We start from the raw sequence: 26277 nt of genomic DNA on the forward strand, positions 1-26277 counted from the left end.
TTCTTTAATAGTTCAAAACTTAAAATAACTTAAAAATCCAACAATAGGGATACTGTTGAATAAATTGATAGATCCACACTATGCAGTGAGTGAAAATAACAGTAACACTAGGGCTCGATGAAATAGGACAATGTTTGGTGTGAAAAAAAGCATATTCACTGCAGACACGTTATCTTTGTGTAAAAAAAATGTGTACACACCCATAAGAGAAAAAAAAAGACTTAAAGCAATGCTCCAGTGTTAATTGTTTTTTTGTGTTTTTGTTTTTGTTTTTTTTTTGCAGTACGCGGGCCTCTAACTGCTGTGGCCTCTCCCATTGCGGAGCACAGGCTCCGGACGCGCAGGCTCAGCGGCTATGGCTCACGGGCCCCTCCGCGGCATGTGGGATCTTCCCGGACTGGGGCACGAACCTGTGTCCTCTGCAAAGGCAGGCGGACTCTCAACAACTGCGCCACCAGGGAAGCCCAATTGGTTATCTTTAAGGGTCAGGATTATAAATAATTTTTGTGTTGTATACATTTTATGTTTTCTAGGTTTTCTATAGTAAGCACACTGTGATTACCAGAGAATAGAAGTATTTTTAAATAGGGTTCCAGGCTACATAGGCTTTTGCCAGACTTGCTAACCAACGTGAGCTGAGAGCCCTCTATCCAACTATGCAACCGCCATAATAAAGGGTGTACAATCACTGAAGGACGTGGTAAGTTTATTTGGATTTGGGACTCTGCAGAGTTCAGTCTCGGCTCCCCGACGTCCTCCTGCCACGGCTCCTGGACCTGGAGGAGCTCCGGCTGCGGCTCCGGCGGCTGCGGCTGCCCCGGCCACGGCTGCGGCTGCCCCGGCCACGGCTGCGGCTGCCCCGGCCGCCCCGGCCACGGCTGCGGCTGCCCCGGCCACGGCTGCGGCTGCCCCGGCCACGGCTGCGGCCCCTTTTTCTTCCTCTGCTTCGGGAACTGTGCCTCTCCCGGCTTTTGGACGCGTGCTTGTGGGATTTCTTGCCCCCGTAGCTCCTCCTCCTCCTCCTCTCGGCCTCCCCGTTCCTCTTGTAGGAGTGGGCCGGCCCGGGGCTCCTCCTCCTCCGCGGCCTACTGTAGTAGTCGTCGTGGCGGCCCGGTCGCTCCCTCCTGTCTGAGTTCTTACTGAAGCAGGAGCCAGTCCGATCCGGAGACAGGTACATGTCTCGATTCGCTTCCCAAAATTCATTGTTGGGATTTCTGAACACGTGAAGAAAGTTGCAGTGTTTCCCTCTTGGACACTGCTGTATTTCAAATAAACCTGCAGTGGCACAGTGAGGAAACGGCATTTACTGCTGGCACTTCATCCTTTTCAGAAGGTACATTTCTGATGTTCGCTTGTGATAGGACTACTTTCTCCTTACGTACATTGATGTCATAGATTGGGTTCCCCGAATTTCAAAAATATTCAATGCTCTAACAAAGGGCACTGTGAAAAGTAACAGATAAGAACTTTTAATTAACCAGAATGCCCTGTTCCCCTACTGGATTATGGTGTGGAGTGCAACCGAACCAATGGCGAACACATTATTTTTTCTAGGCTTTTACCATCCTGCTGACTGACAATGTAGATTCCTAATTAACACTGAAGAACCAGCCCTGGGAGTCCCCCTGGCAACATGCTTTGAGGGCACGGTGGTGGGAGGACCAAACCACTGACCAAAAGAAAGAGCCTATCATAAGTAGAAGATCCTGTATTTTCTTATACTTCAAGAGGATGATAAACACTGGCCTAATGCTTTAAATTTACCAGGTGCTTTTAGCATGGAAGATTTTTGTCAAAGGTGAAATCTACTTGAACAATTTAGAGATCTTTTGGGAATTTTCAAACTTTTTAAAAAGCGGTGAATTCCCTAAATATGTAAAAGAGTTAAAAGTGAAATACCTCCATACAACACACTATATACAAAAAGTCAGTCAAAATGGATCAGAGTCCTAAACATAAGCTATGAAACTATAAAACTCTTTGAGGAAAACATACAAGTAAACCTTCGTGACACGGGCTAAGCAATGGATTCTTAAATATGACACCAAAAGCACAAGCAAAAAAAGAAAATAGAAAAATTGGACTTCCTCAAAATAAAAAAATTTTGTGCTTCAGAGGACAACATCAGCGTGAAAGGGACCTGTCTGTAGAATATATCAAGAACTCTTACAACTCAATAAGACATATAACCTAATGAAAAATGGGCAAAGCATCTGAACAGACATCTGTCCAAAGATGATATACAGTGGCCAATAATCCAATAATAAGGACACGACAAAATGCTCATTAGTTACTAGGAAAAATAAAGCTGTTATTTAAAAAATAACAAGTGCAATAAATAGTCTCCTGCTTTGGGAGAGTCAAAGTCACACTCAGAAGCACCTCACTGAAATGGAGAAAATGGACCCATCGCTTTCAGCACCCCAGTCTTTAAATCAGGCATAATGGTTCTTCTGGTTTGCCAAAGCAAGGAATTCTAAATTCCTTTTTTTTCTCCCTTCAAATAAGTGGTTTTTAAGTGAGAGCATCCATTAAGACCAGGTTGCCAAAGATTCAGACTTTATAAATTATAGATTTTGAAATAAGAGGTTTTAAGCAGGCGAGTATAAAGCAAAGCAAAGCAAAGGGTAAGGGAAGTGGTCCCCTAAGACACGGGCAGCTCCTCTCGTAGCTCCCGGATCACTTCAACAAGAAGTGGTTCGGCGAAGCCCATCTGATAGAAATCAAAACAGAATGAGCCCTTCAAAATTGCCAGCTATTCAAAGGACTGACTCATTTCCTGACTTGGCAGCCACTGTCTGATGAGTCAGCCTGACTGAATGTGCCCTGACCAGGTTCTACAGCTATAATCAATCTTTACAACACAAAAGCTTGTATTTCAATAAGGCAGGAAGTGTCATAGGTAATGTTTTGGTGGCAAAGATGACAGAAGGTTCATCAGGGATAAAGATGGGAAAAAACCCAGCTCAAGTGAGGAGCCAATGAATAGAAAACACTTCTGAGACTGCAATCAGGAGACGGCGTCCCTGATAGACACAACTTCTCAGGCTTCCTGCAGAGCCCAGGACTTCAAGCACCGACTCTGTCACCTATACACTGTGACCCCAGTCACCTCATCCATAAAGTGACCCACAAGGTCGGTTACAGGTCTGAACTGTGATGTACTTTATATAATGATCTCTGCTCATCTACCAGGTGAGGCAAAAGCTATGCTTCACACCTTTAAAAGGCTGTTTTTTTTCCTAAAGCTATCCCTTTATATGACAGTGGAACAGTGGGGAAAAAAGTCATGTTGTATTTTACCACAAATTGCCATTTTCCATCGGGTCACTGGGCAGAATTCGCACTGAAGCTGTCGTCCTGCGTACCACCGTCCATTAAACAGAGAAAGGGCTGCTTGGCATTCTTCTTCCCTTTAAACCACAAATTAAAGGATGCACGTTAGAGTAACTTTCTAATATGCAGATTAACCCTATTGTTAATTAACCCTTGTATTTGTTTACTGTAGGACCACCTAGTTCACTGCTTTTGTGCTACCTAGGGAGTCCTCATTACAGCATTCAAGGTCCTGAAGCTCACAATTTATTCAGGAACCGTTTTGTTTTTTAGTTTTTTTTACTAACCCTCCCAGAGGTTTTGATGCAAGGAAATCGACTTGAGTCAAAGCTTCTTAAACCAAAAGATTGGACCATTAAAAATGCAGAAGGTTTTCCATTGTCACTGCCTGTTCCTTCTCAGCTCAGATCACTGTCCTTCCTATTATTCAATACAATGGTTAATTTATCCCATTAGCCATGGTGGCACAGGCAAACAGCAAGATGAGCAGAAACAACACACTAACTGCTTGCTCTCTTAGCGGGCCAAATGCACACTGAAATTATTTGGGGCTTTTATTTGGGGTTCTCTATTCTAGTTATCTCTTTTCAGTTTGTGTTTTAATTTTAAAATTATATAAGTAAAAAATTAACTATACTGCAAAAAATTAAAAACTCTCTAAGTATACGAAAAATGAAATACAAATGTATTATTTTCTAATCCTTTCCATATTTCTAGGTCAGCTCTTAATATTTACATTTTAAAAAATACCATGCATATGAAAGCTATATATTCAGTGGAAAAATCCCAGATGTCAACGTAATCACAACACTATATTGTGACAAATGTGAAGATGTTTATGTTCAGAATACTTACGATTGATATTGAACATACACATTGCCCCTGAGATGAGGTTCCAAGTTGCAGCTGACCTAAGGAGCAATGAAGAATTGCATCATTAAAAAACAAACAAAACAAGACAAAAACCTAAGGAAAAGAAGCCCTCCAGTCATCAAATGCATTTTTTGTCCAGGCCAACATTACCAAAAGTTGTTATCAATTGAAGATTCCAAAATTAAGATACTACCCCACTCTCACGTCTATTTAAGGCGTACTTCAGCAGATGTTAGTGTTGCAGGCCCCAATTACCTGATCCCTGTTGATCCTGATTCTTTTTTGTCCAAAGATATGAAATGTTTCACACATGCATAAAAATAGAGACTATTTAAAAAAAAGAAAAAAAATACAGAGACTAGAAATCAGCCCCTATATACACCACCCAGATTTAACACTAACATTTTCCATTTTTGACTGAGAATGTTTAAATACATAAAACATGAAAGACCCAGTTGAAGCCCTTCCATCCTATTCTTCTCCCTCCTCCATCACATAGGTGAACACTATCCTGAGGTTGGGTGTAACCTTCACATTCCAAACACACACACACACACACACACACACACCCATCTACACAGACACAATACCCACAGCCATACATACACATAGACAGGCATATACACATATATCATATGTGTGCCATAAAATATATACATATATTATGTATAGACATACAAAGAAGTGTATGTCTGTTATGTACATATGGGTATACACATATTTATGTACATATATGCTAAGAAGCACGTATATATATATTGATAAACAATATACAGTATGGCTTTGTACATTTTAAATTTTTATATAAATAATATTTATTTCACATCCTTTTTTCAAGATATAATCATGTAAACTTAATGACTCATTTTAAACTACTGAATACTGGCTATATCAAATTATCAAATTTATTTATCCACTCCTCTAATGATGCATATCCAAGGTGCTTCCAATTTTTCATCAACAAACAGCGATGCAGTCAGCATGCCTGAACGCATCTCTGGGCGGTAGGACTTTGTCTAGTGTGCATGACCGGAAGTAGTATGCTGATTTGTAGGTTCCATGTACTTTCAACCTCACTAGGTACTGACAAACTGCTCTCTAAAGTGGTTTTACTGGGCTTCCCTGGTGGCGCAGTGGTTGAGAGTCCGCCTGCCAATGCAGGGGACACGGGTTTGTGCCCCGGTCCAGGAGGATCCCATGTGCTGCGGGGCGGCTGGGCCCGTGAGCCACGGCCGCTGAGCCTGCGCGACCGGAGCCTGTGCTCCGCAATGGGAGAGGCCACAGCAGTGAGAGGCCCGCGTACCGCAAAAAAAAAAACCAAAAAAAATAAAGTGGTTTTACTAATTTACACAACCTCGCCCATGCTTGATATTAGAATTCATAATTTTTTTCCCGATGGGTATGAATAACATCTCATTTTAATATGCACTGTTCCCATTACTAGTGAGGTTGAACACTGACCACTTGTCTTAAAAAATGACAAATCTGATTTCGTTTTACATAATGGTATAAAAAGGTCCTCAATATTCATACTAATGTTTAGCATTTCTTTTCAAAATGGATCTATCAATATAATTTTACAACTTAGTTGCAGAGTATTTTTATTAGAGCATCCCAAGAGAGGCAGGATGCCTACCGACTGACAGTACTGACTGACACCATCCTTAGAAGGAAGACTGGGGGGGGGGTTTACCTAGTGGCGCAGTGGTTAAGAATCCGCCTACCAAGGCAGGGGACACGGGTTCGAGCCCTGGTCCAGGAAGATCCCACATGCCGTGGAGCAACTAAGCCCGTGTGCCACAACTACTGAGCCTGTGCCCTAGAGCCCGCTTGCCACAACTACTGAGCCCGCGTACCTAGAGCCTGTGCTCCGCAACAAGAGAAGCCACCGCAACAGAAGCCCACATGCCGCAACGAAGTGTAGCCCCCGCTCACTGCAACTAGAGAAAGCCTGCACGCAGCAACAAAGGCCAATGCAGCCAAAAATTAAATAAATAAATAAAATTATTTTTTAAAAAAAAGGAAGACTGGGGACTTCCCTGGTGGGCCAGTGGTCAAGACTTTGCCTTCCGCCTTCCAATGCAGGGGGTGCGGGTTTGATCCCTAGTCAGGGAGTCGGGGAGCTAAGATCCCACATGCCTCTCAAAATCTTAAAAAAAAAAAAAAAAAAGAGAGCAAGAGAGAGAAGGAAGACTGAAAGGCCTCAGGAGGCCACGTCAGCGGCACCAGGGCCCTTAGAGATCATTTAAGCCAGTGGTTCCCAAAGATCCGTTATTAATTTTCCATGATGAATTTGATGTTTTGGAAATTTTTCTACTAAAAATTTATTAAACAGCTTTCCATTTATAACTGCCAATGTGATTAGCATGAGCCTGGCTGACAGAATTCTCAACAAAAGGAAAAAAAAAACCCATGGTTAGTAGGTACGGCCTGTTGCAGATAATGGGGGTGATTTCCATTAAGCAGCCTGAGGTGTTGAAAGCAGCTCCAGCACTAACTTCCCAGAAGCAGTATGATGTAGGGACCCCATGAGGGAAAACACTGATGTAGTCCAGTCCTCGCCCTTTAGGGATGAGGAAAAGGCACAAAGAGGCAAAGGGCCCATGGATAGTCACCACACCAGCTCCTCAGCGGCGCTTCTCACGTGGCACCGAGTCGTGTGTGGCCAGGCACTTAGAAGTACTGTGAAGACGGGAAAGTGCATGCAACAGAAAGAAAAGGTAAAGGGGAAAGAGAAATTTTGAAAGAATTTTTTAAAATCTTGAAATCAGTAGAAAGAAGGATAGCCTTGAATTTCACGAGGGCCGCAGTTGCTCTGTTTCTTGGCTGTTCCAACTTTCTACCGTCATTTCCAACTAGCAGAAAAAATTCACAGCTTTATTCCTATCTCTTTCCAAATTATGGGCCATTTCCCCCATCCTAACATAACAAAATCATTCAGGTTCAGATCTGATCAAATCGCAGACAGCAGGAGGCTTCACTGTGTTAGGATTTGACCACTGGGCCCAGGAGCAGCAGCCATTACACCTGACTTCATGCTTGCTTTAAGGAATGTTTTAAAATAACTCTAATCTGAACACTTCTTTTACCCCCTATGCTGCATCACAAACCATGACTCTGGGAACACTATGTTCAGTATTGAGAGTATCCAGTGAATAAAAACAAAGTAATAATAAAAAAGGAAAAGGAATCAAGGTTTATGTTCTTGGGTAGCTCCAGAAGAAAGAACATGCACCTTGGGTGGAAGCTGGAAGCAGGCACCATCAACACAATACAGCAACAACAAATCAACCACCTCGGTAGGTGGAGTAAGTAGAGGATTGTCACACTCTGCTCTCCACGGCTCTAGGGGAGACCGACCACGGGAGGGAGGGCATTCCGCATCATACGCAGCCCCTAAGCGAACGCTTGGATACCTATCTGCAGAGGACCTTATGCAGAGAATTCACAGGCTGCAAAAGAATGGGACCATAAAGGTACTGAATGGATGAAATATCTTTTCCCATCAAAACCTCAGAACCCAGGAAATGTCATGCTAGTACCTGTTTAAGGTTTCAAGTAGTACCTCTACCGTACTGGCAGTGAGGTGGATGGAGAGGGAGAGAGAAAGAATTAACATTTCCTTCCAACATGGCGCCAGGCCCTGCACCATAGCGCACGTCCCACCCAGGCGGAGAGCCTGTGCCCTCACTTTCCCATCCCATCCGGTGCTTCAGAGGGAGGCGAACTAGTCCTGTCCTCCACGCCCACCTTGAACTGTATCACTTTCCCCACATTCTTGAACTCGGGGAGCACGTCATCATAGAAGTCCAGGAACTGCTGGTAGGTTTCCTCTTCGCTGTACTCCAGACTTGCGTCGGGGTCATAGTCGTCCCTTCTGCACTGCTCCATCCCGAATGTCGTAAACATGCTTTTAATAAGAAGGGTGGGACTTGATGCCGGGAAATTGTGTTTACGTGAACACCTGCGTATGAAGGAAAAACTTCAGCATTCCAATGTGAGAAATTACACATAAAAGGCTTGCTTTAAACTGTGAGATAAAGACTCAAGCAACTTAGCTGTTTCAACTGAACTGTAAGATAATAAACCCCATTCAGACTTTAAATTTCAACACTTAAAACTGTTCTAGGGTTTCCCTGGTGGCGCAGTGGTTAAGAATCCACCTGCCAACGCAGGGGACATGGGTTCGAGCCCTGTTCCAGGAAGATCCCACATTTCATGGAGCAACTACGCCCGTGCACCACAACTACTGAGCCTGAGCTCTAGAGCCCGCGAGCCACAACTACTGAAGCCCGCACGCCAAGAGCCTGAGTTCCGCAACAAGAGAAGCCACCACAATGAGAAGCCCGTGCACCACAACGAAGAGCAGGCCCCGCTCGCCGCTACTTGAGAAGGCCCGCGCGCAGCAACAAAGCCCCAACGCAGCAAAAAATAAATAAAATAAATAAATTTATATAAAAAAATAGTATCCAGCATTTACAAAAAAACAAAACTGTTCTAAAACTGACCAATATACTGGGTCTCATTAAAATGTAAGGTTGGGAATTATTTCCAAGTTCAGATGCCATTCAGCTGCCTTTTACTGAAGTTCAGGAAGCCTTACACATGTGGAAGCACTGGGAAAGAGGAGATGCGTGGGCATGACGGACAGTGATGAAAGGTGCACGGACACCGAGCATGGGACTCCGAACAAGGTGAGAACAGTGCAATCCTAGTTCCATACAATCGCCAACAAACCCGACACTTACAGAACAGGGTATTATGAAAGTTTCAGCCAAATGGAACGCATTTCATAGTTTTCATGGCATTTTTATATTCTTTTTCTGATCCTTGCAAACTGTTAGGACAGCCAGGGCTAGTATTTTCTCCACTTTGAAAGAAAGAAAGTGAGGCCTAGAGAAGCACCCGTACCCAGGTCACGTGGCTAGGGAGAGAAGATCCCAGAGATCCGAGCTAATCGACAGTCTACTGCCTGTGTGTTATATGATGTGCTAAATGTAAGGAATTTCTCTTTAATGAAGGTTAACCATTGTGAAGAACAATTTTCTTTTCATAGCTTAAACTGGACCGGGTTGTAACTGAGTAATTTTTTTTTTAATCTTTTTTTTTTTTTTTTTTTTTTTTTTTTTTTTTTTTGCGGTATGTGGGCCTCTCACTGTCGTGGCCTCTCCTGCCGCGGAGCACAGGCTCCGGACGTGCAGGCCCAACGGCCACGGCTCACGGGCCCAGCCACTCCGCGGCACGTGGGATCCCCCCGGACCGGGGCACGAACCCGCGTCCGCCGCATCGGCAGGCCGACTCTCAACCACTGTGCCACCAGGGAAGCCCTAAAAAAATCTTTTATATGAGTTTACTTTCTTATTTACTTCCTTCTCCTCAAGTAAAATGAAGGAAAAAAATGCAGTTTAAGATTCCAAATCATCAAAATTTTCCTGGTTAAATTTCTAGTTTAAAAATTAGTTAAAACAAAAATTTTAGAAAAAAATCCCCAGAACTTTGGAAGAAAAAAAGTTGAAAAACAAGGCAGGTGTTAGAAAAAAACAATGGCCCTGAAATGAATAAATGTTTAACTCATGCTCACTTTCCATTGTCTGTAACATACATCTGTACACCTAGTGAGACAATGCACACAGAATGCCCTGCATACACCATGCCCAGCTCAGAAATGTGCAATCTGTGTTCATTAAAGTGAAATTTTCCATTTTTCTAAGGACCCTCCTAGATTATTCAGAGACCTTGTAATGAGATCCATCTTCCCAAGGACAAATACCCACAGACAAAAGAACGAGGATTCAACCTGGTTGGCAGTGTTAGCAGAACCAGAATTTTACAAGTATGAAGCACATACAGAATTAAATGAGAAACCAATTTAACAAGGTTAAAACTCTCATGGGATTATCATATCTGAACGAACTTGGCTCTAGTACCCAGGATGTCAAATGAACATTTGTGAGTTTTGGAACAGTGCCAAAGTCCCCATCTAGGGAAAAATCCCACTTGGCCTAGAGATAGTCCATATAATCTGTGGGTACTTAAGGCCAGCCCTATAGGTTCTACTGAAAAGTCAGCTAAGACAAGAGATATTTGGGAAGGCAGTCTAAAAGTTGTGGTACCAAACCCATGTGATTCTCAGAATCACCTGGGAAGAACTGAGAGTTCTCAGGTCCTGCCCTACACCATCTGTTCAGACCTCAAAGAGTGGGGAACCCATGTTTTCAGAGTAACTCCCCACCTGGTCCTGAAGGTTAGCCATGTTTGGGGACTCCTGGTTTAGGCCATGCTATTTACTCAGATCCTTGAATCAAGTAAGACTGCCACAAAATCATGTAGTTGGACATTACCTTAACCAAAGGACAGCCAATAAATGGCATGGGTCTCCAAATGCCCCCTCAGGTAGAGCTAACTGACTATACCTCTTTTTCTTTTTTCAGGGGAGCACTCCAGGCACCCACTACCTTTGTCCTTTATAGACTCAAGCTACATGCTAAAGGTAGGCTGTGATTATTTACTGAAGGTCTTTGTGAGAAATATTCTCATGAAAATTACATATACAGCTGTTAATAAAACATCTATCAAAGTTACTGTCCACCTTCCTACTCAATGTCTTTATACAGTATTCCATGGGAGAAACATTTAGACTCTGATGCCTGGAAAATCTTTGTCTTTCCAGAGATCCCACTCATTTCCTTTTTGGTAAGAACTACATAGCTCATTTCTGCCTGGGATGGATACAACTCCAAAGCCAAATGTATTGTACGTTCACAATAACTTTCTTCTCCTTTTCTTGCTTTCAATTTCTTTTATTTTATTAAACTTAGTGTAGTAGATTGTGAGCCTTCTTTATTTTATTTTTTATAAATTTATTTATTTATTTATTTTTGGTTGTGCTGGGTCTTCGTTGCGGTGCGCTGGCTTCTCATTGCGGTGGCTTCTCTTGTTGCAGAGCACGGGCTCTAGGCGCGCAGGCTTCAGTAGTTGTGGCACGTGGGCTCAGTAGTTGTGGCTTGTGGGTTCTAGAGCTCAGGCTCAGTAGTTGTGGCGCACGGGCTTAGTTGCTCTGCGGAATGTGGGACCTTCCCAGGCCAGGGATCGAACCCGTGTCCCCTGCATTGGCAAGCAGATTCTTAACCACTGTGCCACCAGGGAAGCCCTGTGAGCCTTCTTTAAATCACTTCTGGGAACAAGTGAGGTATAAATAACTACTCTGATTAATAAATTTTATTTTTCATCAGTAATTATGTTCTTTTAGGACCAAAAAAAAAAAAAAATTGAACTCCCCTCAAAGCTGTGACTCCAAGTGCAGAAAGGTTCTAGAATCAAACTCGTACTAATTACAAAAACAAAGCAACCAAAGAAATGCTTAGCTTATGGGAGTGCTTGATGTTGTGACAGACCTTAACAGGAAAGAACAGTTGTATGATCTGGAGCAAGTCACTGGGGCTCTCTGTGAAAGGGGAGCAGTATCTTTGTTTGAAGGGATGGTGCTGGATTTTGTAACTGCTGGTTTCATGGAATCTTATTTCACAACTGATCACTTGAATCATGCAAATATGCAAATCGCTCTCATACTTTTTTTTGATAGTTGTGATGGTGAAATTTCACGTGCCTGTGAATATATTAAGAAAGGTTCACAAACTAATCTGACTACCATCAATATTTCCTTGAAATGGCTCTCAGGGATGGGTTTTGAGAGCCTGACAGTCCACTCCCCTTTTCACAAATAAGTACTGTCAGCTGATTTCCTGAAACCACTTAGGACATCTCCCCTTCTCTCACTTATGCCCAACAGAAGACTCCAGAATCCGATGACCACAAGTCTTCACATTTAGGGAAATGTTAGAAACATATCATAATTGAGGACTCCTGCAGCTGGGAAACCTTACATACAATTTGGTTCAATCCCCCCACTCCTACCCCACCCCCGCCAATGCAAAGGTGAACTCACATTGAGTCTCAACTGTCTTTCAAAGCTAATTCACTGTACACTTTTTCTTTGGTGGGGGATGTTTTACATCAATCAATTATTACTATTTTGATGAAATTAAACATACATTTGGGAAACACTTCTAAGGATACGAAGGGGGGTAAAATCTTTCTCCCCTCCTTAGTTCCCAGTTCCTCAAGAGGAGACTTCCACTATTAACCGGATCCTGTGAATCCTTTCACAGATATTCTGGGCATATACAATCCCAGCTATAAAATATAAGAGGAGTCACAAATCCTACATTAGTGACTCTCAATCCTGGGCACATCAGAAACACCTGAGCACATTTCAAAAATTAGGGTGCCCAAGTCTCAGAAACTCTGATTTACTCAATTTGAGGTAGGACATAATTTTTTTCAAGCTTTCTAAATGATTCTAGTGTGCATCCAGCGTTGAGAACCACTGTTCTTAAAAAATGTAAAATGATGTGAGGGCTTAAATTAAAAAAGAAAGAGAAAGCTAGAGAAGGTTCATATTTTCAAAGAAGGAAATAAAACAGCATGGATAATTTTATGAATAAAATAAACATGAGAGGGCTTCCCTGGTGGCACAGTGGTTGAGAGTCCGCCTGCCAATGCAGGGGACACGGGTTCGTGCCCCGGTCCGGGAAGATCCCACATGCCACGGAGCAGCTGGGCCCATGAGCCATGGCCGCTGAGCCTGTGCGTCCGGAGCCTGTGCTCTGCAACGGGGGAGGCCACAGCAGTGAGAGGCCCGCATACCGCAAAAAATAAATACATAAATAAACGTGAGAGACAACATACAGTTTCTCATTAAATACATATGAATTTGCCTATTCATATCCCTTTTTATGATGAATAGGACAGTAAGATATAATTAGATCTTTTCTTCTGCAGAATGAAAAGTAATAATTAGATTTTGCCTCAGATGGATTTATTCACCATTATGAATTATTTATCTACTTTAAGCTCTTCATTCATAAACAAGCCAAATTATAAAACTCACCATTGCCTGGCATACAGCTGGTATTTAAATATCTGCTAAATGAATGAAAACATCAACACTTAGTTTTCCACATGAATGTCTTGTTTTAAAATCACTGATCCAAAAGAGGGAGGGAACCAGAGTGTCTGAGAGAATAAGGGCAACAGTAACAAAATGAAAATACGAGCAAACACTCAGAACTTGCCATGGGCCTGCCATGTTCTCCCTGCTTTCCCTGCATTCACTCACAACCGCCTTAGAAGAGGGGTACTGCTTTTAATCCCCATTTTACAGGTGAGGGAACTAAGGCACAAAGGGCTTAAGTAACTTTCCCACCTTGACAGCCGCTAAAGCCAGATGTTGAACCTGGTGTCTGTTCCTGAATCAGAGCAGACTGAGAACGCGTACTAGAATTTTCCTCTACTCACTCGGATCCTGTCTTTCACAGATATCCCTTTGGGCATGCCAGTTTTTAAAGCCTCTTTTGTGTACAGTGTTTGCCATTCAAAAAATAAAGGCAGACGGCTCCAGTCTTTTGAAATAGATTATCTCCCCATCCCAGTTGTCCCATGTGGACTAATACAAGTGCAGGAAGGAAATAAAAGCAAAAGGTCTTCAGATAGCTGTGGGAGGAATGCAAAGGAAGCCCTGCCAGAGAACTGGACGAAGCCCAACCAGAGAAGAGGTATGGGGGTGGGGAGGGAGCAGGGGATGCTCAGCTGGGGGAACCGGAGCAGCAGCAAGAATGCAGCAGACGCCTGACTATGAACATTTCAAACTCCAGCCCGTGCCAACTCAAAAACCTGAACATTTTGAGTCACTTAACTCTGACACAATAAAGCAAAATTGGTTACCTATCTCCGAATCTGCAAGCTCCTGTTTTACTGTAGAATGGACAATTAGCTCGATCTTTTTCCATTACTCTTAATTCCATGGGTGGTTCTGGGTTTTGCCATGTGGTGCCATTTTCCAACTGTTAAAAATAACCATGACTTTACTTGGTGTTAAAAATCCACGAAGAAGTAAATGTTTAAAAGGTATTCAAATATTTTGGTCAAAAATAAAAACAGATTCATGTAAGAATATACACATTCAAGTTGTATCACACAATGTAGACTCTACAAACAATCGTTGTGAGACAGAGGCTATATGTCTCTCCTGGCTCCCAGTCACTGCCCATAATCAGGCATTGATATGGCTACCAGGAGCAGTCACCAAGGTTTCCCTTCTGTCCATCCATTCCGAAAAGGGTTGAAGGACTTCTTAGGGAACCACCCCCTGAGAGCAATCTAAGTTACTGTGAATCAAGTTAAACCATCCATCTGGGCGTAAGAGTGTGTGATGATGGTTACACACACTTTAAGGACCATAAACAAGTCCAGTCTACCATGGTGATCTTTGCTTTTGTTCATCAGTTCAATTTTGTTGTTGCTGCGGTACAAAGCACAGAGCCACACAGGTGATTCCCACATTCAGACAGGATCTAAGTAGCTTACCACGAAATTAACATTATTGGAAATATTGTTTTTAAAGAAATGTTCATCGGTCTCAAATTCTTAATGAAAGGTTTTGAAAATACCTCATTTTCAGCCTGCTCCAGCATCTTCTGCACAGCTTCCTACAAATGGTGCAAACATAGGACTAATGAAAACCTCAAAGTCAGGTAAGTCACATCTGGTTTCTCTGGTTAAGAATCTCATGTGTCACAATTTTAAAAAAACTTATGCACACAAAAGGCTTCAGGTTCTAATTTGCTTTCTACAGCACAGATCTTCTGAAAAGCTTTCAAAAGACATATAGCTGAGAATCTTCATTCAACTAGGACATTTAACAGCACACATTGCAAAACATAGTCTTCTAATCATTTCAGTAAGAGTAGTATTTAGTAGATTTGAACGTATATTCCACATTCTAGTTTTTAAGATGAGGTATTAGTGGATATCATAAAAGACAATGCTAGCTGAAACATCACAGACATTTAACAGACGCTACATTATGACATGAACAGCAGCAACTGGGATTGATGAACAATCTCAAACTTTCCGATAAGGCAAAGTCAGTCCTGCAATATGCCAGTGAATTTTGACCTCCTTGGCATTTAAATAAGTTTTAAATTATGTTTGGCAGACTTCTCTTCCCTAGCTCCTTAAAGCATTACATAGCAGACTCATATGTCTAGCTGCTTACTTGATTAACTCTGCCTGGCCACGTAAGGGTCCTCAGTAACTTAACGTGCTCAAAACGAACCTTACTCTTGCCTACCCCTCGCCCATCTAAATGCCCATCTCAGTAAATGGTGTTGCCATCTGACCACCTGCTCAAACTAAAAAGCTAAAAGTGTGACTTGAATTCCCTTCCTCGTCCATTCAGCCTACCAGCTAGAGTTCCATTGACTGTGCCGTGACTCACCCCATATCTCTGTACTTCTCTGTATTAAGCACTACTGTCATCCAAACCACCATCATGTCCTGTCTGGAACAGCAGCCTTCTAACTGGTCACCATATATCCACTCTTGCCTCCTTGGTCACCACTCCCCACCCCCATCCCCCATTCTTTATACAAAAGTTAGAATGATCTGTTAAAGGTAAAGATATAAATTAGATGAAGTCACTCCCTGATTAAAAACCCTTTAATGGCTTCCCATAATACTTTAGGTAAAATCCAAACTCGTCCTTCCCACCCAGGCCTTACACGAATGACCCTGCCTACACTCCTGACTTCCTCCCCACCCCTGCCACCGCTCTTTCCTTTGGTCTCTAGGATTCAGCCACCCTGACCTCCTTTCAGCTCCACGCTCAGGGCCTCCCCCCTCTGCCTAGAGCCCTTCTCTCTGAGATCTCTGCATTCAGGCGTCAGCTCACACGTCGGCTCCTCCTTGGAGAAGTCTTCCTTGACAGGCAATTGAAAGAAGTACCTTCCTACCCCAATCACTCTGTCACATGACATTTACTTTCTTTTTTCCCCCTAATGCTTTATTCCTTTATACCACTTAACATTACCTTAGAGCACTTAAAATGATCTTTTTTGCTTGCTTATATTCAGTTCCGCCATCTAGAAACCGAACTCAATGAGTACAGATCTTTTTCGCTGCCCTATCTCCAACCCCTAGAGAAGCATCTAGCTCACAGGAGAAACACAGAATGCAGATCCCTTTATACATGCTTAGAATCGACTTCATTTTACCCACTTCTCCTTAATGTCTCACCAAACTTCCTTTGAAACAAAAGCGTTAGCTTTTATCTGGTACCAGAAAGACCTCAATTGAAGAGCATTCCACTGTTAAAATGGGTATTTATTACTCTCTATTGAAAAAATGACAAGCTCCAAACAATTTTCCTGCCCCCTAAAAACTTAGCATGATCTTGCCTCATCTGGAAAGCAGTACTCAAATAAGGGTGTTTAAAATTTGCACTGGAATTAACTGATGGCCTGAGACAAAAGAAACAAAGGTTGCTCCTACCCCATCATGACCAGGATGTAAACAAATGCATTTTTCCCCATAATCTGGTGATTACCCAATTTTATGCTATTCAAACATAGCATTATCACAGAAAAGATACATCCTGATGAATCAGTCAAGGAAAGATGAGCTGTGATATCTTTGAAATAAATACACTGTTAAGGAACAGCAGCAAAATAGACCAAAGCAATCTTTAAAAACAATCCTGGAAGATATAGAAGATATATACATATACCTTATAGATTCTTTTTGTGTGTGTGAGCAACTATAGGTTAGCTACAATTGCCTTTATAGCACAAGTTAGAAAGGAAGTCAAGATTTAATAACAAAAAATATTTCCTCATCCCTCAATATTTGAGTTTCTGATTTCTTTCAATCTATTAGTTCTTGCTGACACGTCCAAAGCAGTGAAGTCTATTATGAATCAAACAAAGGTGGAAACTATACAAAATAGTATTCTCTAAGTAAGTCAACCCATATACAGTAAAACCTCCGAAGAACACCATTTGCTCTAGAGTGGTACAAAGTGTAAGGCAGGGGGCCAGCTGCCGGTTTTTAATCAATAAAACAATAAGGTTTTATTAGAACATGGCCACACCCTTCATTTTCGTGTTACCTATGGCTGCTTTCACGGGACACTGGCAGAGTTGGACGTTTTCAACAAAGACCATACAGACCATAAAGCCTAAGTTGTTTACTTTGGCTCTTTACAGAAAAAGTTGGCCAATCCCTGGTATAGAGAGTAAGATAGGCAGAGATGAAGAAAAACCTTCATTTAAGGCATCTGCCACAGCACCCACCCAAAGAAGAGCATCATAAGGAAATGCTAGTGTGTATCCAAACTAAAAACATGACTCTTTCTAAAGAAAACACCAAGTCCAAACCTGACATGCCTACAGCTTATCCTTCAAGCCCATCACCCGCCCCATCCGCTCACTAAGAGGATACGCAGGGCATTTATCCTCCTGTGACGGGAATCACCTCTCTTTCCTTCTTCTCTTGTAGCTTCTGCTGTTCCTCTTCTCTCTCTTTTCTCTGCTGTTCTTCCCATTCTTCCTTTAACTTCCTCTTTACAGAGGAAAAAAGAAAGAAGAAAGGTAATTGTTTTTCAGACTCACTTTTTTACATTTCACATATGGGGCAAATAAATGAAACACTTTAACACTGGTAAAATGGATAATATCCGATTTTTAAAGTTCAAGGTATGTAACTCAATGAGAGGCGTTTTGGTTAACTGGTTATCTGATTAATACCATACCTCTTGTTCTTCCTGCCGTTTTCTAGCTGCCTCTTCCTTTTCCTTCTTTATTCTGAATTCTTCTTGCGCCTTCTGTTCCCGCAGCAACCACTCCTCGTGTAATTTTTGCCTATTGATGTAACGATGTGATCAGATAAAAGGAATGGGCACTAATCTACAAATACATCCACACACATATACGATAGCAAATGGGATTTTGGGAATGACGAAAGTATCATGAAAGATATTTTCTAGAAAGCAGTTAAGTGGAGGTAAGAGCATCGAGAGATGAGTAGTGATATTGAAAAAGCACTATATTTTAGCAACTATCCTCCTAGAGGGCGACAGCATAAATCACTACTTCTACATTTCCTATCTGTAACATCTTTACACAAAACAATGACACTCTAGCTTTCCCTTTAGGTTGACCACAGTGATGTGTAGGTGCCAATAAAGTGAGTAACATCCAGCTTTTCACATTCAGAAAGTATGACCCTTCCTGTTCTATGCATTTTGAAAGTGCCCATCACAGGATTGCAGCACGATAAAAACCTGACATCTCCTGCTGTAAACCCTTGGACTGCTACTCTTTAAAGCTGAGAGACTCCTGTGGTTTGCCCCAAGCACCTAACTGCTGAGAGAAGGAAAATAGAACTACATCGTGATCGTGTCTTTAAAATAAAGAAAGCTACAGGTTTTAAGAAAAGGTGACAAGGAGTTACAAAAACAGATTAGTGGGTGTCTAGTTTATTTTTAGAAATGACCAATTATAAAGAGTGATCTTATCTTAAAATGGTGTCTCAGATATCCAATACCACAAGTTTCCAACTTAAAGATGGGTTATATTTCAAAAGTTTATTAGCCGATTAAGTGTTTAAAACCTAGACTTCATTTTCCCACTGAATTTGTAAAAGGAAAATGAAATATGAGAAATTGTTCTATATTACTTCAGGACATTAGGAGTTATGTCTAGTCTGGGGACCCAACCACAATTTCAAATACTTGATGGGAAAAAGTATTCCATTTCCAACTACAGATTCCAGGAACCCATCTTTTAGCCGTAGTAGAGACTGGCATGTTGCATATGTCAACGTTCCTGTGTATGTCATAGAGTATATGTAAATGTTTCAGTGTGCAGAACTCTGATTCATGAATCTTTTGAGGAAGATATTCATTGTAAATAAACTGAACCAAAGTGTATATATATTTAAGACCACAAAAAAGTAAAATGTTACAAACTTTAAAACTTAGTAACTTGGATATAATACTGAGAACTCTAGAACTCTGGACATATAACTCTGTCAACCCCCTGCACTAAGAGTCTTGAGCAGACTCTAGCATGGCTTTTAGCAGCATAAGGCTGTGTCCCTAGGATGACCCCATCACCTCCCACCCCCCAAGACATTAAAATGCCTGCCTGAGAAAACTCAATGCTGCCTAGAAAATGGACTGTTTGCTCTAGCCAACACGTGATAATAGACCTCTGCCTTCCCTCTCCTAGAGCATTACTCAAAAGGGCTTGTAATTATGAATATGTGTCTCTTACAGCTCATCTCTCTCAAGGGCCTGAGAGCCATTCCTGGGAAATGCAGTCATTAAGAAGGATGAGGCCTCTGGCTCCCAGTCTCTGTGGGAGGATAAAGCCCTAACTTCCCTAACTGCCCACTAACGAACACAGCTTCCTGGTCACCTTCACAGGGACCAACTCCTGGTATTGTTCACTTTCCTCATTCTCCCTTTGAAATGCCCAAATCGCCTCTGCACAAACCAGAATGGAGCTCAGGTCTTCCCCTACTGTCAGGAGTCACTGAATAAAGTCTGTTCCTGCACTTTAACTAATGTCCGGCTCTGTTTACCTTTGACACTATACACCTGCTTTTAAGTAGTATATAAAGCCATTCAGTATTTTCAAATAATTTTCCTGCTTTTCAACAATAAAGTATTATGCAACTCATATAGGAATAAATAAAAATCAAGGGAACACAGAGACATGTCTGATTTGTATGTGATTTAAAAGAAGCATCTAAATAAATGGGAAAGCAAGAAAAATGACTTCCCTATTTCATGCTATACATATCTTTTTTTTTTTTTTTTTTTTTTTTGCGGTACACAGGCCTCTCACTGCTGTGGCCTCTCCCGTTGTGGAGCACAGGCTCCAGACGTGCAGGCTCAGTGGCCATGGCTCACGCGCCCAGCCACTCTGCGGCATGTGGGATCTTCCCAGACCGGGGCACGAACCCGTGTCCCCTGCATCGGCAGGTGGACTCTCAACCACTGCGCCACCAGGGAAGCCCTATACATATCATTTTTATCATTACATAAATCTCTAGTAGTAAGAACAACCAGAGATATTACAGCACCTCCTATCTGCTCACACTACATTAAGTGCTATACACTTACCACCTCATTAATCTCATTTAATCTCCCCAATTCTATGCTGTAGGTACTATGATTGATGGTTTTTTTTTTTTTTTTGGCTGCATCATGTGAGATCTTAGTTCTCCAACCAGGGATCGAACCCGTGCCCCCTGCAGTGGAAGCGTGGAGTCCTAACCACTAGACCACCAGGGAAGTCCCTGTTTATGTCCATATTTAAGGCGAGGAAATTGAAGCTTAGAGAGATTAAGCAACTTGAACACAGCTAGTAAGTAGCAGGGCCAGGACTGCAATGCAGATCTGGCTGAATCCAACTCCCTGTTCCCAATCATTACTACTTTTTTTTTTTTTTCAGCATTTTGATATTTCCACCTAATTATGTACTTAGGTGGGTAACAGGAATTAATTACAAGAAAAGAAGCAACACTTCCAGTGAACACACTAAATAGCTAGAGAGGACCTATAAAGTTTTTTCTCCTTTAAAAAATTATTTATTTATTTTTTATTGTGGCAAAGTATACATACCATAAAATTTACCATTTTAACCATTTAAGTGTACAGTTGAGCAGCATTAAGCAGATTCGTATTATTGTGTACCACTTGGGGAAAAAAAAATAAACTACCCCCTGAAAAATACCAAAAGAGAAAAAGAGCAGAATATTTCTGTCATCTTGGGATGGGGGTGGCCTTTTGAAGTCAGACATCAAGGCCAGATATCATGATGAAATTGACAACATGGAGATCAAATTATGTGAGTAACACCATAAGCCAAGTTAGGACTGATGACAAATGGGAAAAATATACATCACACACAGGACAGATAAAGGATTAATATCCTTAATCAAGTAATAACATTGCTTACACAACAAACTTTAAAAAAATGAATCCCAAAAGAGAAAGGTGCAAGACCTAAGCAAGCTACAAATAGATAATATATAAAAAGATACTCAACCCTACTAATTACGAAGTGTACATTTGAACTCTTCTCAATACTCTGTAATGGCCTATATGGGAAAATAATCTAAAAAAGAGTGGATATATGTATATGTATAACTGATACATTTTGCTGTACAGCAGAAACTAACGCAACATTGTAAATCAACTATACTCTAATGAAAAAATTATTTAAAATGTACATTTGAAACAATGAAATATAACTTTCCACTAAAGGAGTTTTAAGAATTGATAATGCCTAGTGTGAGTGAAGGTGCGGAGAGATGGGCACCTTGATTCACTCTTGGAAAGGCTGCAAACTGCAATCTGGATGCCCTTTCTACCTGCCCATCTACCTTTTACGTGTACTTCTCCTCTAGGCATTTTCCTAAGGAAATAATAGGACAATTACCATGGATTTATAATCATGGATACTCACTGCAACTTTTTTATAATAGCAAAAAGCCTGAATGTAAAATAATAAAAAATTAATAGTAAATAAGAGTAAATTAATAGTACATGGTAAGTGAATGTTATTTAATAGTAAATAACCTGAATGTCCATCAGTAGAGAACTATAAATTATGAATAGAAAATAAATTATGCCAGTCATACAATGGATACTGTGTTGCTATTGAAATGGTTGAATTAGATCTCTGCACCAACACTGAAGTAAATGTCCTATATAGCGAAAAAAGCAATTTATAGAAAAATAGGTATAAATATCATCCCACGATAGAAATATACATATATAGTACATCTACAGTTTCTTTCTTACCTTCTTATGGGGGCTATCTTTGGTGTATTGAGTTTATTGAAGCCCTTTCACTGTTTACACTTCTTAATTATTTGGATTTTTTTTCAAAAACATTTACCAATGAGCAAAAATAGTGAATAATACTTTTTTTTTTTTTTAAAGACAATATCTTTCTTCAGCCCATCAGCTAGCGGTTTAAACAGTTTATCCAGGGTATTTTATAAGACCTATTTTGTATAGGATTGTATAAAGAAGACACGTCCTAGTTAGTGAAGACTTAGGATATTCAAGTAAAATAACTGGGTTCGCAGGAAGCGCTTCAATCAGTGCTGACCTCTCTCTCTCCAACAGCCTCTCTTCTTCTCGTCGTTGTTCAATAAAAGCATCCGCCGCTGTCTCCTCCTCCTCCTCCTCCTTCTGTGACAGTCCTGAAGGAATGTAAATGTTTTAGTACACTATCTGTATATTACAAAACCTTGGCCAATAATTCAGGAAAAAAATTATATACAATTTTTCATCTTTACAATTATGGCACAAACCTGTTTTTAAAACTTTCTAATAATAAAGGGCCCCAATCGCCCAAATTGGAACAACGTGAACATTGAAAAGAACAATAATGGTAGTAGATAACACATTAAACTTAAAAAATTTATTGATGGTTCCATAGTGATACCCCAAAAGATGGTGAGGTGTGGGAGGGAACATCCACCTGTATAGAAGAATGGCATCTGAAAAATGTAGAAAGACTTAAGTAGAAAAGTCCTCACTTCTGCACCCCACTGTAGGAAGAGGGTATTTATTTGGGAAGAGGATATTTATTTACACTATCTCAAAATATCAGCCCTCAGATGAGTACTAATTATAAAGGCAGGAACATCTTTTACAATGGAGCCATCTGACTGGCAACACTTAGACCACACTTGCATCATTAGGAGTGGAACAACTTGACATGAGAGGCCCCCTGATGTATGCAATGAGAGCTATACAGCATCAGCTTTGTAGTATTTTGCTATAGAGTGTAACCTGAAGCTAATCAGGAGAAGACAGGCTAATCTAGAATGCAGGGCATTCCACAAGACAACTGGCTTGAGCTTTTCAAAATAATCAAACTTGAACTGGGAAAGTTTAAATATGGCCTGTATATCATATTACTGAATTAATGTTCCTTTATTTGTTTAGTATTATGGTCCTTATTCTTAAGAGATGCAGGCTGAAGTATTTAGGGGTAAGGGGTATGTATATGCAACTGATATGCAAAGGGTTCAGAAAAAATTTGTACATATGTTATCTATCTATATATATAGAGAGAGAAAGTAAGGCAAAATGTTAACAATTGACAAATCTAGGCAAAGGGTTCATGGATGTTTATTGAACCATTTTTTCAACTTTCTGTATATTGGAACATTTTCAAAATAAAAACATGGGAAAATAAGTTTTAATATAATAAAAATTTATATTCTCTTCTACTCAGAATTTAAATTTGAGGAAAAAAAAGGAGGAAAACTGAAGTGATCTTAAGGAAATATAACAGAAGATCTCAGGCTAAAAGGAAAAAGATATTGTCTGTCACATATATTAAGTATAGGTCTAACCAAAGGCTCACCCAGTCCTAGATAATCACAATACAGCTGACCCTGAACAATGCAGTGGTTAATGGGCACTGGCCCTCCACGCAGTTGAAAATCCATGTATAACTTAGAGTCGGCTCTCCACATCCATGGTTCCTCTGTATCTGTGGTTCTGCATCCTTGGATTCAACCAACTGCAGACCATGTAGTACAATAGTATTTACTATAGAAAAAAATCCACATGTAAGTGGACCTGCGCAGTTCAAAACCCATGTTGTTTAAGGGTCAAGTGTGTATCTAATTGTATTATACATGTAACTGTATATGGAATCATGCTACAATTTTGCAACTTGCTTTTCATCCTTCATGTTACCTTAATTTCTGATAATGCACCTCATTTCAGATTATTTCAAGTAGAACTGGGGGCTAAAGAGGCTATACCTGTAATAGAGAGGTTGATACTCCAGAAATTTCTACCACTCACTTGCCAATTCACTCTTATAGCAATTCTTACAGAATATTTCTATATTCTAGCCTTCTGTAATGTTTGCCCATGCAACGTGTGCTACAACCCACAGCAGTATTTGGTAGACCACACTATTCATGAAGCACCACTAAGTAAAGAATTGTGAGTTGGAGTAGGCCAAAGCAGGAGCAGCCATCCAGAGAAAAGCGCTTAGTCTTGGATCTGCCATTAGCCATATATAATCACGAGCAGACCAGTGAGCTGCATCCTTCAATTGACTAAACTGCCAAAGGACACATCCACCTGCCTATTCACAGAGGCTCACTCTAAATGCACTTTACAAAGTTAAAGAGGAATAAAAAATCAATGGAATACGTTGGATTTAAAATATGTAAAGAAAAAGAAGACTTTTTAAAAGTGGGGGCATGTTACAAGAAAACAGGTTAACAAAGTAAGGAAGCTGAAAACGTTAAGGAGGGTGGGGAATCACTAAGGGGATCAATAACGCCAGCCTAACCTGTTTTCCCTTTTACCCCTGACGCTTTATCCTGCCTCTAGTGGGCCAGTTTTGAACGAATAAAACAGAGATCCTAATCCAGGCTGCAGGGCAACGCACTGCCCCCTCCATTCTAAATATCCCAAGTATTGCTACTGAAACAGTTACAGGGTAACTCCAATGGTAAGTAAAACCTCCATGGCTATTTTCTCAAGGCCAGAGAATCCTGGTTCCTTGAGTCTGTGGACTTCAAGAATTGTCTAGGGTAATTTAACAGGCATATTCTGGCTAACGTGTATGGTAACCATTATAACTCAGTACTCCTGCGTGATTTCAGTGCTTCCATCTGCATTTATAACTACACTATACAACTTTACAACTAAGTTCATTAAACAGGTAGGTTTAATATACAAATGTTAGATTCTGCCATGAAGGCCAAATGACACCACCACCAGTACAGATGAAGGTTCCACAGTATTTTAATAGGAAAAAAAGTGATAAATAACCACACGGCAACAGTAGTAGTGGCATTCTAAGCTTCACTCAGTACCATATTCACGTTGTGACCATCTATTTCCCATCATCCCTAACATTACATTAATGTAGATATGGGGACTTCCCTGGAGGTCCAGTGGTTAAGACTCTGAGCTTCCACTGCAGGGGATGCTGGTTCAACCCTGGTCAGGGAACTAAGATCCCACATTTCACGACTTGCAGCCAAAAAAAAAAAAAGGTAGATATGAATTTTACTGGATGTATAATTGTATAATTTCACTTGGTTTTGTGATCTGTAAGTATATTGCTTTATAAGTCAAGCAAGTTTCACAACTAATTTTATGCATATATTTTAAATAATGTCAACAAGGGGTCTCTCATGTTAGTGAAGTTTAAGAAAAACTTGCAAAGTGTCTAAAACCCTTGACTCCTGCTGGTTTTACAAAGAAAAATATTCACCGAATACTATGTGCAAAGGCTGTGCTAGCTGCTGTAATTCGTAATGCCTGCACCTGTAGTATTAGATACTTCATAAATACTTAACTCGTAATCAGTGGGTGATGATCCACCGTGACTCCCCCCCACCTTGAGTACGTTAACATTGTTTCTGACATGGGTCTAACACAACTTTTTGAGAGGCCGTGGCCACAGCAATTCTTTTTCGGATACGGTACTTGGCTTCCTTCTGACACTGGGGCCTCAGGACGGGAGTCGGGGGAGCAGTTTCATACACAGAAAACAGGATGAATCCATTACCTGAGTCTCTCAGTCGAGCGAGTTCCTGCCGACGTTTCTTTCGTTTCTCCTTCTTCAGGGCGGCCCTGTACTTTTTGTGGCTGGAAAAAGAAGACACAAACACACTCCAGCGTCAGTGGCCGCCACCTGCAACGCTGCCTGAGCTCCCCTCTCCTCCGCGCCCAATGACAGGAACTCGTTTGGGTGCTCGAAAGTGAAACCTTGCTTCCCGTGTTTTAATTACAGAGCATGCTTTTACCATCGCCTCGCCATCCCATGCGCAGACGGCAGGTCTTCTCCATCCCATCACCTGTACCCCTCCTCGCCTCCCTGAGCCCACAGATGCCCGCGGACAGTCCGGGGCGCGCCCAGGGAAGGGATCGAGCTGCCGCGGTGGCTCATCTGCTTGGCCCAGCTCCCCTTTCCTTCCTGCCTGCACATCCTTCATCCCAGCCTCGGTCCGCTCCGTCCCCTTTTCTTGTCAGCTCATCTCCCCCAACCCAGCTCACCTTAGTTTCTCCGGAAATATCATTTTCTCGGACGCCACCATCTTGCCAGCACGGCCACGCCCCGCAAGAGTCGACCGGAAGGGGCGGGCTTGAGGGTGTGCGCAGCC

The 26277-nt window shown here is 41.4% G+C and overlaps 1 protein-coding gene across 1 annotated transcript; it reads right to left on the reverse strand.

Moving 5' to 3' along the window:
- Positions 1 to 26241, reverse strand: ZRSR2 (zinc finger CCCH-type, RNA binding motif and serine/arginine rich 2). The gene is given in 11 exon segments (XM_060087880.1): positions 1 to 1275; positions 3304 to 3413; positions 4192 to 4247; positions 7960 to 8173; positions 13993 to 14111; positions 14718 to 14756; positions 17581 to 17667; positions 17858 to 17966; positions 22236 to 22329; positions 25683 to 25762; positions 26171 to 26241. Coding segments are annotated over 11 exon segments (1518 nt in total). The 5' UTR covers positions 26212 to 26241; the 3' UTR covers positions 1 to 706.
- Positions 26242 to 26277: the final 36 nt, after the last annotated feature.

Source organism: Mesoplodon densirostris, chromosome X (assembly GCF_025265405.1).
Source record: "Mesoplodon densirostris isolate mMesDen1 chromosome X, mMesDen1 primary haplotype, whole genome shotgun sequence".
Taxonomy (NCBI): Eukaryota; Metazoa; Chordata; class Mammalia; order Artiodactyla; family Ziphiidae; genus Mesoplodon; species Mesoplodon densirostris.